The sequence below is a fragment of the Exophiala spinifera genome (genome assembly GCF_000836115.1).
Source record: "Exophiala spinifera strain CBS 89968 unplaced genomic scaffold supercont1.6, whole genome shotgun sequence".
In the NCBI taxonomy this organism is placed as follows: Eukaryota; Fungi; Ascomycota; class Eurotiomycetes; order Chaetothyriales; family Herpotrichiellaceae; genus Exophiala; species Exophiala spinifera.
In genome coordinates, this window is record NW_015622518.1 from 2,571,686 (window position 1) to 2,584,773 (window position 13,088).

The 13,088-nt window shown below is 52.1% G+C and overlaps 5 protein-coding genes across 5 annotated transcripts; 2 read left to right on the top strand and 3 right to left on the bottom strand.

Annotated features, from left to right (window-relative positions):
• Nucleotides 1–1,167: 1,167 nt before the first annotated feature.
• PV08_08892 (uncharacterized protein) lies at nucleotides 1,168–2,838 on the bottom strand (the record flags this gene model as incomplete). The annotated part of the gene is made up of 3 exons (XM_016383214.1): nucleotides 1,168–1,416; nucleotides 1,647–1,813; nucleotides 2,091–2,838. 3 exons carry the CDS (start codon nucleotides 2,836–2,838, stop codon nucleotides 1,168–1,170), a joined length of 1,164 nt encoding a protein of 387 aa, XP_016233917.1.
• Nucleotides 2,839–4,089: 1,251 nt separating this feature from the next.
• PV08_08893 (uncharacterized protein) lies at nucleotides 4,090–4,556 on the bottom strand (the record flags this gene model as incomplete). The annotated part of the gene is made up of 3 exons (XM_016383215.1): nucleotides 4,090–4,258; nucleotides 4,312–4,478; nucleotides 4,527–4,556. 3 exons carry the CDS (start codon nucleotides 4,554–4,556, stop codon nucleotides 4,090–4,092), a joined length of 366 nt encoding a protein of 121 aa, XP_016233918.1.
• Nucleotides 4,557–5,411: 855 nt separating this feature from the next.
• On the top strand, nucleotides 5,412–6,547 carry PV08_08894 (uncharacterized protein; the record flags this gene model as incomplete). The annotated part of the gene is made up of 3 exons (XM_016383216.1): nucleotides 5,412–5,504; nucleotides 5,559–5,745; nucleotides 5,802–6,547. 3 exons carry the CDS (start codon nucleotides 5,412–5,414, stop codon nucleotides 6,545–6,547), a joined length of 1,026 nt encoding a protein of 341 aa, XP_016233919.1.
• A 1,001-nt stretch (nucleotides 6,548–7,548) lies between these two features.
• On the top strand, nucleotides 7,549–8,535 carry PV08_08895 (uncharacterized protein; the record flags this gene model as incomplete). Its single annotated transcript, XM_016383217.1, has 1 exon — nucleotides 7,549–8,535. One exon carries the CDS (start codon nucleotides 7,549–7,551, stop codon nucleotides 8,533–8,535), a length of 987 nt encoding a protein of 328 aa, XP_016233920.1.
• A 984-nt stretch (nucleotides 8,536–9,519) lies between these two features.
• Nucleotides 9,520–12,426, bottom strand: PV08_08896 (uncharacterized protein; the record flags this gene model as incomplete). Its single annotated transcript, XM_016383218.1, has 1 exon — nucleotides 9,520–12,426. The coding sequence occupies one exon, from the start codon at nucleotides 12,424–12,426 to the stop codon at nucleotides 9,520–9,522; it is 2,907 nt and encodes a 968-aa protein (XP_016233921.1).
• Nucleotides 12,427–13,088: the final 662 nt, after the last annotated feature.

Genomic DNA, 13,088 nt, shown 5'->3' on the forward strand with positions numbered 1-13,088 from the left:
CCCCCGGACCCCTCCAGTTAGGCTCACGTTCACACCACCTACCTCAGGTACCTAAGGTGTGTGTATGTGCCTACAAAAGTCAGGGGTCTTTGGCTTTGGCCCGTGCTTCTTCGATGAGTTCAAGTGTCAAGTCGGCTCGGCAAAGAACACCCAGTGTGTGTCCTGTCCCGACCACGTCCACCAAGGTAGTTGGTTAGCTAAGGGGCACCTCGCGTATTGAACCCCTCCTCCTCCCGGTATGCTCTGGCTGTCTGTCTGTACTCGTACCCCGTAGCCGCGAGCCTTTTGCTGTTCAGACAAGCCCTCCCTCCCCTCCCCCTCCCCCGAAGTTGCCGCCCGCCTCTGCCCGTCCGCGAGCTTAACTAACCATGACACCTCCCCCCCCATTCTTCTCCCTTCTCTGCCGCCCCCTCCATCCTGCTGCCGTTTTTGGGGTCCTCAACTGCCTAACGCGGCAGTCAACTCTTGTTTTTCATCAGACAACAAGGCGATAATCGCCACCCCGAGTGGACCCCTTGGACGCCCTTGCCGGCTAGTGATGCTAGCCTTGGGTTGTGAGCCGTGGTGGTGGGTTGTTCTGAGCAAGGCGAATCGAGAGGCTTTCCAACTCTCTGGTGGTACCGACTGTCACTGTACCGTACGTACAAGAGTAGGTACCTACCTGGTATCGTTGATGTGACGCCTCTGCCGGACGCCCCTGCACCTGCTGTACTCAAGGTACCTGAGATCTACCTGGACGCTACATGTCCCCAGGGTACGGAGTAAGTACCTTAGGTACAGAATTCACTAGGCAGAGATTGGCTTAAGATTGCTTTCTCGATAATCAGGGCGTACATACTGTAATACTTCTGGAATTTGAGATGCGTACTTCGTAGAAACTTCCAACCTGGCACAAACGACCCCAGACTCATGTATCTTCTAACCTTCCAAATTAAGTCACAATCATCACCACTGAAATGTAAACGTAAATCAAGACCCAACCGTCGAAAGAAAATCCATGTCGTAGCATTCGTTACAGGACTGAGTGAGGTGGTGGGCACCTTGACATTGCCATCGTGCATCGTCCTTGTGACTTCTGCCATCACTGTCCTGGCTTCCTCTCTCCTCGCGAAAGTCCCTCGTCTGATCCACTGCATTTCATCATCTCCATGTCTGGGTGACACACACCTAAGTAAACATCCAACTACTTCGCCGACTTCGACTGGGACTCTTGCTCTTCTCACGCACCACGTACATCTTATCACCCTTCTTGACATAGGAGTGGTCGTTCGGGGTCAGAGTCGTGATAGTCTTCGTCTCCTTGACGTAAGGGCCCGTGATTAGTTTTCGCTCCTTCAATCGACGGGTGTGCTCAAACAGTTCGTCTTGGAAAGTATTGTCGATGTACTTCTTGATGATGATGTATTCCGTGTCACGCTGAGGATACACACATTTCGTTAGCCATTGCTCATTTATGTGAATCCACCCAACCATGCCACACATAGAGGAAATGCTCGTTGGGCGACAGTCCCGGGTTTCAGCACCGCGTCTGACGGTGCAACCCTCAACAACCCACAAACGGCATATCGTACAAGTTTGTGGCACTCTCCCACTGCAACAAACAACCAAAACAAAAAAAGAATGGAAGGGTGGGAAGAACAACTCACCGAATCCCATTCCCAAGGCAAACCGTAATAGTCCAACGTATCCGGATGCAGGTACTTTCGATTGACCTTGATGTACGTCGGACGCTGGAGATCAATAGCGAGCGCCTTGTTGGCCTTTTCCTGCTTCTTCTTGTGCAAAATCTCCTCGATGTACTCGGGACTGTATCCTGTAGTGTCACAACACCAAAAAGAATTAGCCAACCATTCTCATGCAAATGTCTCAGATGATTTTCGTGAGGGGAGCAAATGCACGGAGCCATGTCACCGGCATCCGCACCAGCTTAATCGCACACGCCATCCATGCCCGTTCTGCTCCTGACCCTTATTCCACAGATGCGGAACAGTGCAACACCATGCAGAACTACCAGTAACTGCCATAGCCACAACCCCCGCCACCATCACGACGAGGATAATGATAATAGTAGTAGGGGGAGTTCAGCATACCAGCATTCATAAACTTTTCCTTCACCTTCCTCTCGAATTCTTCCTCCTCGGCCTTCTTCTTCTCCTTTTCCTTTCTTTGCTTCTCCTCTTCGTCCTTGAGAATCTTCTGCCTTAGCTCCTCGGCGGCCTTCTTCTTCCTCTCCTCCTCCAATTTAGCCTCCAACAAGATAGCTTCCCTCTCCTTCTCTCTCTGCCTCTTCTTGTCCTCTTCTTCACGTTGCCATCTCTTTCGTTCTTCCTCGCGAGCTTCCTTCTCCCTCTCTTTCTGCCGAATCTTGTCCTCCTCTTCACGTTGCCATCTCCTTCGCTCTTCCTCTCGATCTCTCTTTTGCCTGTCCTCGTCACGTCGTTCGCGTGCCAAATCCAGCTCCTTACGCAAGCTATAGGCTAAATCGTCCTCGTACACTTTGCTTTCTGGTCGTCGTCGATGTCGCGACCTGGACCGTGCGCTATAGTGATCCGAGCCCGAAGAACAGCTGTCGTGGCGGTGGCGGCTGCGGCTTCGGCTGTGCCCGCGATCGGAAGCAGCGATGTTGATGGTCATAGGAGCCTGCCCTCCTCCAGTACTGGCGGCACGAGGACGAGATCCACCGGGCACCACCAAATGATTATTGATCACCACCTCCTCTGGCTCTACGACCCGCTCCACCACTCGTGTAGTCCGTCGCCGTCCTCTGTACTCGCTCCCCGCATGGCTGCGCACTGGCATCAAGACATAGTCGTCCTCAGAGTCGGTATAATATGGCATCTTGAATTTGCGGCTCGGTACTGGCGTAAACGTAAGTTACCCCTCAGCTAGCCACGATCTCAGCCCTGTCGGGACTTGCTGATCGATCTGGCGGGTGGAGGTGGGGTCAAAACGCCCGGTCGGTATGGTGTGGTGCGGCGCAGCCACAGACACTGGAACGGAAAGGATGAATACCTGCTAGACGATGAATCCTTCGGTGCAAGTGAATCTGATGCTGAGAGTCGCAGTCCACGTCGAGGAGAGGAAAGAAAGTAGAGGGCCGAAGGGTAATTTCAGCTGATGGCGGGGACGCCTGTAGGTTTATCACCTTGTGCAGCAAGTCGGTCAGAAAACCAGCCACAAGACCACAAAACTGGGGGCCGTTCTGTTTGGGCAGCAGCAGGCACTTGCCTCTTAGCCCAACTCGTATTTGTAATTTTGCCAATGGAGATTGGACCCGAACAAAAGAACGTCTATTGGTGTTTGTGTAAATACGCAAGGAGTGTCCAGCGAAGAATCAACAGCTTGACAGGTCTTGCGCCCATATATAGCTGTCTCGGGAGCGTTTGATCGAGTGTGCACAGAGCGGCCGGTTTGTTTCGTTTGGCCATGCAAGGGAGGATTGTTCGGCCACAAGCCGACCCTATGGACGGCGTTTACAGTACCAAATAAGTTTTGTGGGCTTGGTAGGGGGGCCTGAATGTCCCGAACTATGTAGCCCACCGTGCAGCTCATCTACCTGCAAATCTTACCGCCAACCTAAGCATCGGCTGACCCAAGAGTGTCCATCCAGGCCGTCAGCGGTAGTGGTACAGGTGGTAAAACCAGCGATCTCCAGACGAAACATTTCACTTGGGGCCAAATCATGCCGAAACACAGGCCGCTATATGGTCCTTTCTTGGGCGGTAACCCCTGTTTGTCCCGACTTCTTCGAGCATGCATACTTGCACCGTCTCATACAATGTTGGGCTTGGACTGCTTCTTCCAGGCAATCCCTTTCCATCCTTTCCTGACCCACCATGTTTGGCTATTACACCGTATGTGGCGTGTACAGAGTCCGCAGTGTGGGAACCCAGGTGAGCAGAGTGAAGCACAGCACAAAGGCTTTGCTGTTGGCCATTGCAGATTTGCAGCGGTATTTTCTTCGGCGTATGGGTTGCTGACTCGCCAAGTCGGGTAACGCAATGTGTTTGCGTGTGTGTGACAACAGATTCATTTGCTCAGTTCCGGTGAGGACAGGTCCTTTGCGTAATAAGTAGGACGAGCGCGGAGCTACGGGCGAGCTCCAGATTGTAAGATCTTTTCAATGTGTTGGCGACTGTTTTTGTAGGTGGTCTCTTGATAGTGCAGCCTCTTTTCCAGATCCGAGATCTCTTTGTTCAATGTGGTTGATTCGGATTCGAGGCGTTGACTGAGGGTAGACATAGGCACGGCCACGAACCTATAAAACATGTCATTAGCATCGTGTTGAGAAGAAAGAAGACAGCTTTATACATCTTGCCAACTCCCTCGTAGGTCTTGGTGTCCTTGGACAGCGATCTCAATTCATTCGCTGTGAGGAGATTCAACCGTGAATCCCGTCGTTTGGCACTGAGTTCAGCCTGCGTTTGAGTGATTTTTTGCTGAGAGAGAACTGCCTGAGTTTCGACCTCCTGTAGTAGCTGTGACACCGTTAGCAGTCTCCGGGCCTACAAACAACAAGGTCGCACCTTTTGCAAAGCTGCGTTAGGAATAGCCATCTTGAGCACTCGGTGCGAAAAGAAGCTCGCAGTACCTGAGATTTGAATCTCTTGTTTGAAGTGGCTGAGGTCTGCGTGTGAAAAAGCGGGTTAGATGAACGGTACAAGTAGGTGCCGCGCAGAGTACAGGCAAGTTACCTAGGCTTGATAGGCTTGATTTGCGATAAGAGTGGTGGTGGCATGGACAATGTTCCGGGTGGGGGATGCTTGATGATGCCGGAAGCTACTGTAGTTAGTGAGACTCCTACAAACGTGGGAAGCATGAGGCTGATCATTGGGAGTCCCTCCAAGTCTTCTACAGTTTTCTATTATACAGTCTCGCTCTGCAAGCCCCTTCGGAAGCAAAATGGTCTGGCGCCTTCAGCAGAGAGATGAGACGCCCTCGCCCGCGTCGATGCATCTAGCTCCCTTGTTGCGGCTGACTGCCATTATCGATCGGGCAGCGTACGGAGTATTGTAGTACTGTTCGTCGCCCTGGCTCGTAAACGTCACCCTCGGATCAAAACGATCAGCCTCATGGCCCCCTAATGGCGCTAGGTATCTCGTATGCATGCATGTTTGAGTCGCAGTACGTCACACCCACCTCGACTCGGACTTTTTGCTTGTTGGACTCTGGTGTCGCGAAAGAGAATCACAGCAAGTCCTGCTCCACTGGTATTTAAATAAGTCCCTATTACTCGTACCTCCTGTCCGTCAGCAGAATATCCGCTCTGGATACTGTTTCCGCCTGCACACCCGCATCATCCGGAAGTCCTGAAAAGACCTTGTTCTTGCGCACCTCGAGTTTATTTTCGACATGCCAACCTTCTGAGCTTCACAACCCCCAACTGACCTCAACGCACACCGGCTGCCAGGATGCCCTCATGGCTGCCATCAATTCCTTACCCTCCCCCGGACCAGCCGGGTTATTGGCATCCGGTCACCTCGACTCTACAATGGTGTGAAGAGGTACAATGGTGTCCCAACGCGCGCGAAACCCGAGACTGACTGGCTTTATCATAGGACTACTATGCGACATACTATTCCGCCGAGATCATCAACACCTTGACGAATCTTATGTTCATCTACCTTGCATACAAAGGCGTCAAGAGTTGTAGGAAGCAAGGCCATGACACTGTGTTCGAGGTCGCATACTTTGGCTACTTCCTTGTCGGTTTTGGTAGCTTTATGTTCCACACAACCTTGAAATGTACCCAGACCACCAACGATCAGACACGAGACGACGAGACTGACTGAGATACTTAGACCCATGGCAACTAGTCGACGAATTGAACATGATTTACACGACTTGCCTGATGGCCTATGCGAGTTTGTCGTATTCCCGCCCAGCAAACCACCAACTTGCCCTGGGCATCTTTCTCCTCATCTTTTGCGCCGCGATTACTTTGTACTACCACTACCTGCAAGACCCGGTCTTCCATCAAACGGTCTATGCCTTCCTCACCTTGTTCATCGTTTTGCGAAGCTGTTACAGCATGGAGTTCAGTCTGCGACCATCTCTGCGGCAGAGTGAGGAGAAACATCGTTTAGAAAGAGCAAGGAAGGGTCTGCCGGTGATGACAAAAGAAGAACAAGAGTACGAGAATAAGCGAGATATGGAGATTCTCCGAACCATGTGGTTCTTCGTTGTCTTCGGCGTCTCCATTTTCTTGGGCGGATTTGGCATCTGGAACCTGGACAACCAGTACTGTTCGACTCTACGTGAATGGCGTCGAGAACTAGGTATGCCCTGGGGTTTCTTCCTCGAAGGTCACGGCTGGTGGCACCTGATGACCGGGATCGGCGCATATTTTTACATTCTCTGGGCCATCCATCTGCGACACGTCCTCAATGGCGACCAAGAACATTTCCGCCTGGTCTGGGATAGATTCTATCAGCTGCCAGAAGTCGTCAGAATCTCGGATCCTCCCAAGAAGGAAGATGCAAATGGAGCCGTCAATGGCAGTCTGGCGAACGGTCATGCAAAGGGAGACGCCAAGAAAACGAAATGATTCCACTCATCGCATTACACCGAGGAATCTCGTTGGGCTGTATGACCGGCGAAATGGCATGCGTGTGAGTTTAGCAATTGATGAGCATTAGATATCATGATACCCTCCGATATTTGAGCGCGGCCTGAATGATTGATGCCTTTTCTTATCTTGCTCGGATGGCGATACTGCGTACCATGTCCTAGCATCTGGAACTTTTGCTCAAGTGGTTTGCAGGTTGGGCATATCCTTGGAAACCAGCTGTTTCGTGGTTTGAAGTGGGAGTCTCCGCCGGTTTCCGTGGCTCCCTTCCGTGACTAGAACCTCAAGTAAGCTTGTCTAGTCGATATCAATAGTCGTGGTCTGGATGAACATTAGAAGAGGCGAGGGCTTCCAGTCTCCAAACTTTCTGTCTTTTTCTAAACGAATGGATTTTTGGATGATGAGGCTGTTGAGAACCCTGATGAGTGGTGAAGGGGGCGCGGGATGTGTTTAGTTCAAGCCGTCAGTATTTCTCTACAGTTGACTTTGACAGCGTGGGTTGTCGAGATAGGACAGTAGCGTTTATTCACAAGAGAACGTCCCTCCAGTTCGACCATGGATTGCCAGAAAGGAGGCGTGATGTCGATCTGGTTACCATGTAATATCCCTAAAGGCAGCAACACCATTTTTGCGTCTCCATCCATGATGTAGAAGAAATTAATGGCGTCGATGATTGGCCTGTTGCCAACGACACTGATTCGACATTGCCCGCTTCTGTGAGTACCGGCCTGATACAGGTGGTAAATATTTACCTCATGGTGTTGCACTACCTCCGTACCGTATAGTACCATGGATCAATCAAGAGCGCGAAACTAAGTCCACTGCCTCTGTGCAAAGCACGCCGAAGTCTTGCCTTGTCTGATCCCCAGCCGACCACCTACTCGCCATCGCGTGTCTCCCGACCATGACAGGGTAATGTACCAGGACCGCGAACCGCCGACCTATACATATCTCGACTCAATGCTCAACCAAAGACGAAGATGGAAGACACATCACCTCCCTTGTCACCATCGCTCCAACCCACGCACCCCAGTCTTCTGTCCACGCACAGAGGACTGATCGAAACCATCGCATCCTTCCTGACCGTCGCGACGCACCACATCATCTTCCTCCGCCGCATCTACCCGCCCATCAGCTTCCTCTCGGTGCGAGCATACAACTACGCTGTGCGCCAGAACCGGCACCCTGCCGTGTGCGCGTGGATCAACGACGCCATCTCCGCCGTCCAGGACCAACTCGAAAGAAACACCGTCGAGAAGGTTTCACTCTGCATCTACGAGTGCCGGAGCAACCGCGTCCTCGAGAAATGGACCTTCGATCTCCACTCGCTGCCCTCGATCTCCCGGATCGATCGCGACATCCCATTTGACGCAGCCGAGCCGCCGCCGGAAACGGCAGAAGACCAGCTTCTTCTCACCCACGCCCTCAACGTCGCCGACCTGGAAGCCAACTTCCGGGCGACGCTTTCGCGAATCAGCACGGCCGCAGGGAGACTCGGACCACTCCCCGACGGACCCAACGCTCCAGGTTGCAGCTTCACGCTCGCCATCGAGGTCAAGGACGACGCCGATAGACCCGTGGGGACCGTCGAACCCGAGGAGCGGAGATGGATGGCCGCCGACCCCCCGCCACCACACCCTTTGACCCCCACGACCACAGACAACACGGCCATCCCCGCCCCGGAATCTGCCTCGCAGGCCCAGACGCACTCGGTCCGCCGCGTCGAGACGGGCGAGTTGCGCATGGAAGTGTGGGTTGAAGAATCCGCTGCGAAATTCGACTACAGCCTACCGCCGCAGCCCGGTGCTGCCGCCGAGAGACGGGCGGCGAAAATGTCCTACGGCGCCGGCAAGGACAAGTTCAACCCGCAAGCGGCAGGTCATGCGTCCGAATACGATCTGGAAGCGCCAGACGTGAACCGCAAGCCCCAAGGAGGTGCGATGACGGATTACCAACGAGATCGATGATGACGACGACACCGCCCGATAATGAGGTTCACGGTCACAGCCGCACATCACAGTCGCTGTGAGCCCATAGACGAACCGAACCAGCAATGTGACACGAAATGATATGACTTGACAATGTGCCCTCTGGTGCCATAAGGAGCCGTCTGAAAAGAGGAAAGGAGCCGAAACCGGCACAGCACAGCACAGCACGAGATAGTCACGCAGAAAAACACTCTTTGGGTCGGCCCCCCATGATGACCACCCGAATTACACCTTCACATTGCCAAAAGTTGAGATCAAATCTCTGACCATATGCGGCGCAGCACACGTACACGGTAACTGCATACTTCTTGCCAGATAGTCGCTATCGCATAGTTACCTTTCATCCTCTATCACACATCGAGCCTTAACACATGCTTCAAAGGAAGCATCACTACAGATATTGCCCTGGTTACCCTGTTCTTGTCCAGAGAACCTGGCAGGGACCTACACAGACTCGTCAACAACATTTTGTGTATTTGATTCGAATAAACTAAAACCCATTGCATTCTATCTGAGCTCACAGGCTGTCAATTTCTGGCACTCAGTTTGGTTCTCTCATGTCATGACCCTGTTAAAGTAGAGACGGCCCCGTTCGTCATTATCACTGTGACATACCACTTATTCCCATGCTGGATCCCTGAAGACGGCGTGAGTCACATTGATCCATTTCTCATGCACTTCCAGAATGTCTGTTTCATTCCTTGTTGTGCCAGCCTTTGTCATGAGGCTCTAGCCCATCGAACATGAAGGCCTGGGGAAAAACCAAACCACAAAGCAACAAATACAAGATTGGACCACCGATGAAGGAGAATAAAAACTCTTGTTGTTTCAATACAGGTCTGGTGTCCGCGACCATGTTTCCGCAAAAATCATCCTTAACACCTGAACACCGACGTAAAGCTGTCTCTAATTCAAGCGATGCATGTGTGGCGTATCAAGCTGTCATGATCAACAGCGCTTATCTCAGGGACGACGTCGACCAGGAATCATATGCGGCGGATTCTCTGGCTGGCCAACATTTGGTTGACGAGGATGGTTTAGTCTGGCTCTGCGATCCGCATGACACTGCGCTGGCTGCAATTGACGCTCGCCCCCGAGCTGGCCTTGCGCTAGGGGATACTGTACTGGAAGTCCTGGCGCTGCTCCCAGCATTGGAAGCCTTGGAAGGTTCGGTAGATTAGCTGCACCTCGGAAGTGGCCATTTCTGTCACGGCCCAGTGCCGCAGGAGCCGCCGGAGGGTTGACAGGCCAACCCATTGGAGGCGCTGCTGCATTGGGTGCTGCTCCCAAGTTCTGGTCAGCGCGTACAGCTGCCATCTCAATCGCATCCGCAAAGATATTCGCACCGATTTGTCGATCGAGTCGTACTTCTAAGTTCGCGTGCAAGTCGCGCACTCCATCTCTATTGAATTGCCCGGCCTCTGGTTCCTGAAGCAGTGCTTGAATAAAAGCCTCTTCCTCAGGGTCAGGCATCATTTCCTGCATGAGAGCAATACGCTGCTGTAGTACTTGAATGCGGTGCTGTTCATGACCGATGCGTCCAGCTCGCTCCAACATACCCTGGTAGAAAAGGTCCGCAGCCGGATGCTCATCTAATTTGAGCGCTCGCGATTTTCCCGACTCAATTCGAAGCTGACTTTCGTCGACGTCGACATTAGTCTTCTTGAGCGTTTCGATTGCTTTAAGCTCCGCAATCATAGCCTCTTCTTCGTGTCGATTGTCGGCCCCTGCTTCGTCATAGAGCGGGCATTTGGCCCCTGGTTTGTTGAAGTGCCAGTACGCGTTGTTGCCGAGGTGCGAGATGTCTTCCTTGCAAACGTAGCACATTTTAGATTGACACTTGACACACTGCATTTTGTTGCAGCCAAAGTCTTTAATGATTTTGACTCCGCACTTCTTGTTGGGACAGGTCCGCATGATTGCCTCCGACCGAGCCTCCTCGATGTTATGACGCCCACTGAGCAAGCCATCTTGCTTGTTTTCTTTACAGGACTTTGGCAAGTGGTTATCCTGGTTGCATCTTCGGCATGTTGCGCGCTTGCAATCGGGGTTGAGACAAACAAAGACAGGATCGTGTTCCACAGTGTCACAGATAGCTTGATAATCACACCATCTGCATTTTTCAAGACCGTCAATACCGGCAGCCATAACTTCGGCTTGTTGTCTGTTCATCTCCAGTCGGTCAAAGGTCACTATGGGCACGGCCTTGCCAACATGCTCGTTGGAGAGATCAGCAGTGCAACCACCGCCGTCCATACACTTCATCTCATGCCTCATCATGCCGACCTGGTTATTCGCCAGGCTCTCAACACAAGCGTAGCAAAAGTAATGCTGCTGATCTGCCATGCAAGGTACAATTCGGTTGAGTGGTGTCTCGGCATCAAAGCAACACTGACATTCGGCCAATGCACCCGTCTCAATGTGTGAAAGAAGATTCGCAAGCTCGGCTACCTCCTTTGCCTTTCTCGCGGCGTCCTGGATGGCTTCCCGAGCCACATGTTGTTTAGCAGCTTGCAGCTCATTGACTCGGTGGTAATACTGGTAGGGTATGCGCCGATCGTTGGGGGTGAGCAGATATTTTTTCTCGACTTCTCTCCGAGGGTTTCTCAACCGATGATAAGGACGTGCTGACGAAGAGTAGAATTGCTCCTCCTGCTCATAAAGGTGTACGTATGCGTTGAATATTGATTTTTTCTCCTCCACGATCTTGTGGATGTGATGCGTCGGCACATGATCGAATGTCTTTGCCAGCAAGATGACCGCATCCTTGAGATACATAGCATCTTTTTCAAGGTCGCGATCCCAAGAGATTGTGACACCAGTACCGTCAGGAGGGGCACGGTCCCGGCCGCTAGAAGTAGTAGTGTCTTCTCTCGGATACGTATCCATCTCCAAAACTTCGTCGATGACAGTCTGGGCAACCTGTGTGGGTTCCGGTCTGACAACAGCACCATCAACGTTGGTGAGCGCAGCCTCTCCCGTAGCTTCGATTTTCTTTGTGATGAAAGCGACCTCAATATCTGGGAATACCTCTCTGACACTTTCGAGACAGCGTTCTAGAAGCTCTTTAGAAGGGTCTTCGTGATGATCCACCTGATCGAGAAATGCAGATTCATATTTCCAGTTGGGGTCCTTGCCGACGGAATTGAGTTCTTGTCGCAGTCTCTCCGCCTGGCGTTCCAATTTCTTCTTTTCTTCTGCATCCCACTTGTTGCATATCTCTTGATGGCCTTTTACTGTGCCCAGGACAACAGGAAACTTTTCGTAGCCCGGTCCGTTGTACATTTTTACCTCAAAGCAACCATCCACAAAGTATGGCGGACGCCGCTCTGCTTCCACCTGTAGTAATCGTGAGTTCGGTGTGACGATGCTGCTTAATGAAGCTTGACCACTCTCCAACGCTGCTGCTTGTTGATAAGTCGGCTCAGCCGGGGCCACACCTGGCTGGATTGGATACGGCTCGGCTAGATGATCATGCGCACGGTGAGACACCTTCAGTTCATTATGATTGCCTCGGTTCGCATTCAAATCAAGATGTTCATGGTGGAGGTAGAGGGTTGCATTGTCTTCAATTTTGGCACGCTTGTACGCATGAGGGCTCTGAATCGGACTGGGTTTGTCCCCGCGAATTGACAGATCATCATGGCTGGTCGTGGGACGCAAGTCATTGTCGCCATTGTGATGCCAAGACTCTCGACGATCAGCTATGACTTCAGGTTCAGATTCATCGTCCGAGATCACGATGATAGTTCTTTCGTGCGGGATCTCTGGTCGGGGAAGCGCGACATAACGGTCGTCGTAACCACCACCAGGGCCCCGCATTCTAGGAGGAAGAAGGTGATCAGTCACAAAGTAGCCTCGACGAAACATGTTTACAGAATTATCTTCCTTGAGGGAGTGATTTGAGAGAGGGGAAAGAGGATGCAGGTAGAGGCGACGACCGATCCGCGAGGTGGAATAAATGGAAGCTCTAAAGACAAACACTTACTGTTCTGTCAGCTCTTGCTCCATGACCATGAGCTGTGACGGTCAGGCACAGGCAATGATGAACTAGGCGCAGGTGAGTGGGCTCGTTTCGAGTGAGGCTCGACAAGCGACCATTAAAGCGTAGCAACAGCACCGGGGGTGAGGACGGGCTCAGATGACGGCATTCATCGACAATCGCGATGAAGCTCAGAAGGAGAAGCTGTCAATATGGTGGAACAACAAATGAAAAGTCGACAGTCTGTTTCTGTGCGATGACGATTGTGAGCGCGATTTCACACGTAGAGACGCGAGGTAAGTACAGGTAATTGGGCAGTGAAGTTAAGATCGCGGAAAAGGCTAGAGCGACCACAGAAAACGCCGCGACACTGCATTTTCCAGAGGTGAGGTATAAACCCTGGACAGCTGAAGAAGTGAAATGGGAGGGGGAAGGGAAGGTCGGTCAGGCTGATTGAGGTATGGCAGGGATCCTACTGGACCGTCAACATCTCAACGTATGGGCAGGTAAGGAGAATGGACGTGAGAGGGCAACCATCAGGCTGAAGATG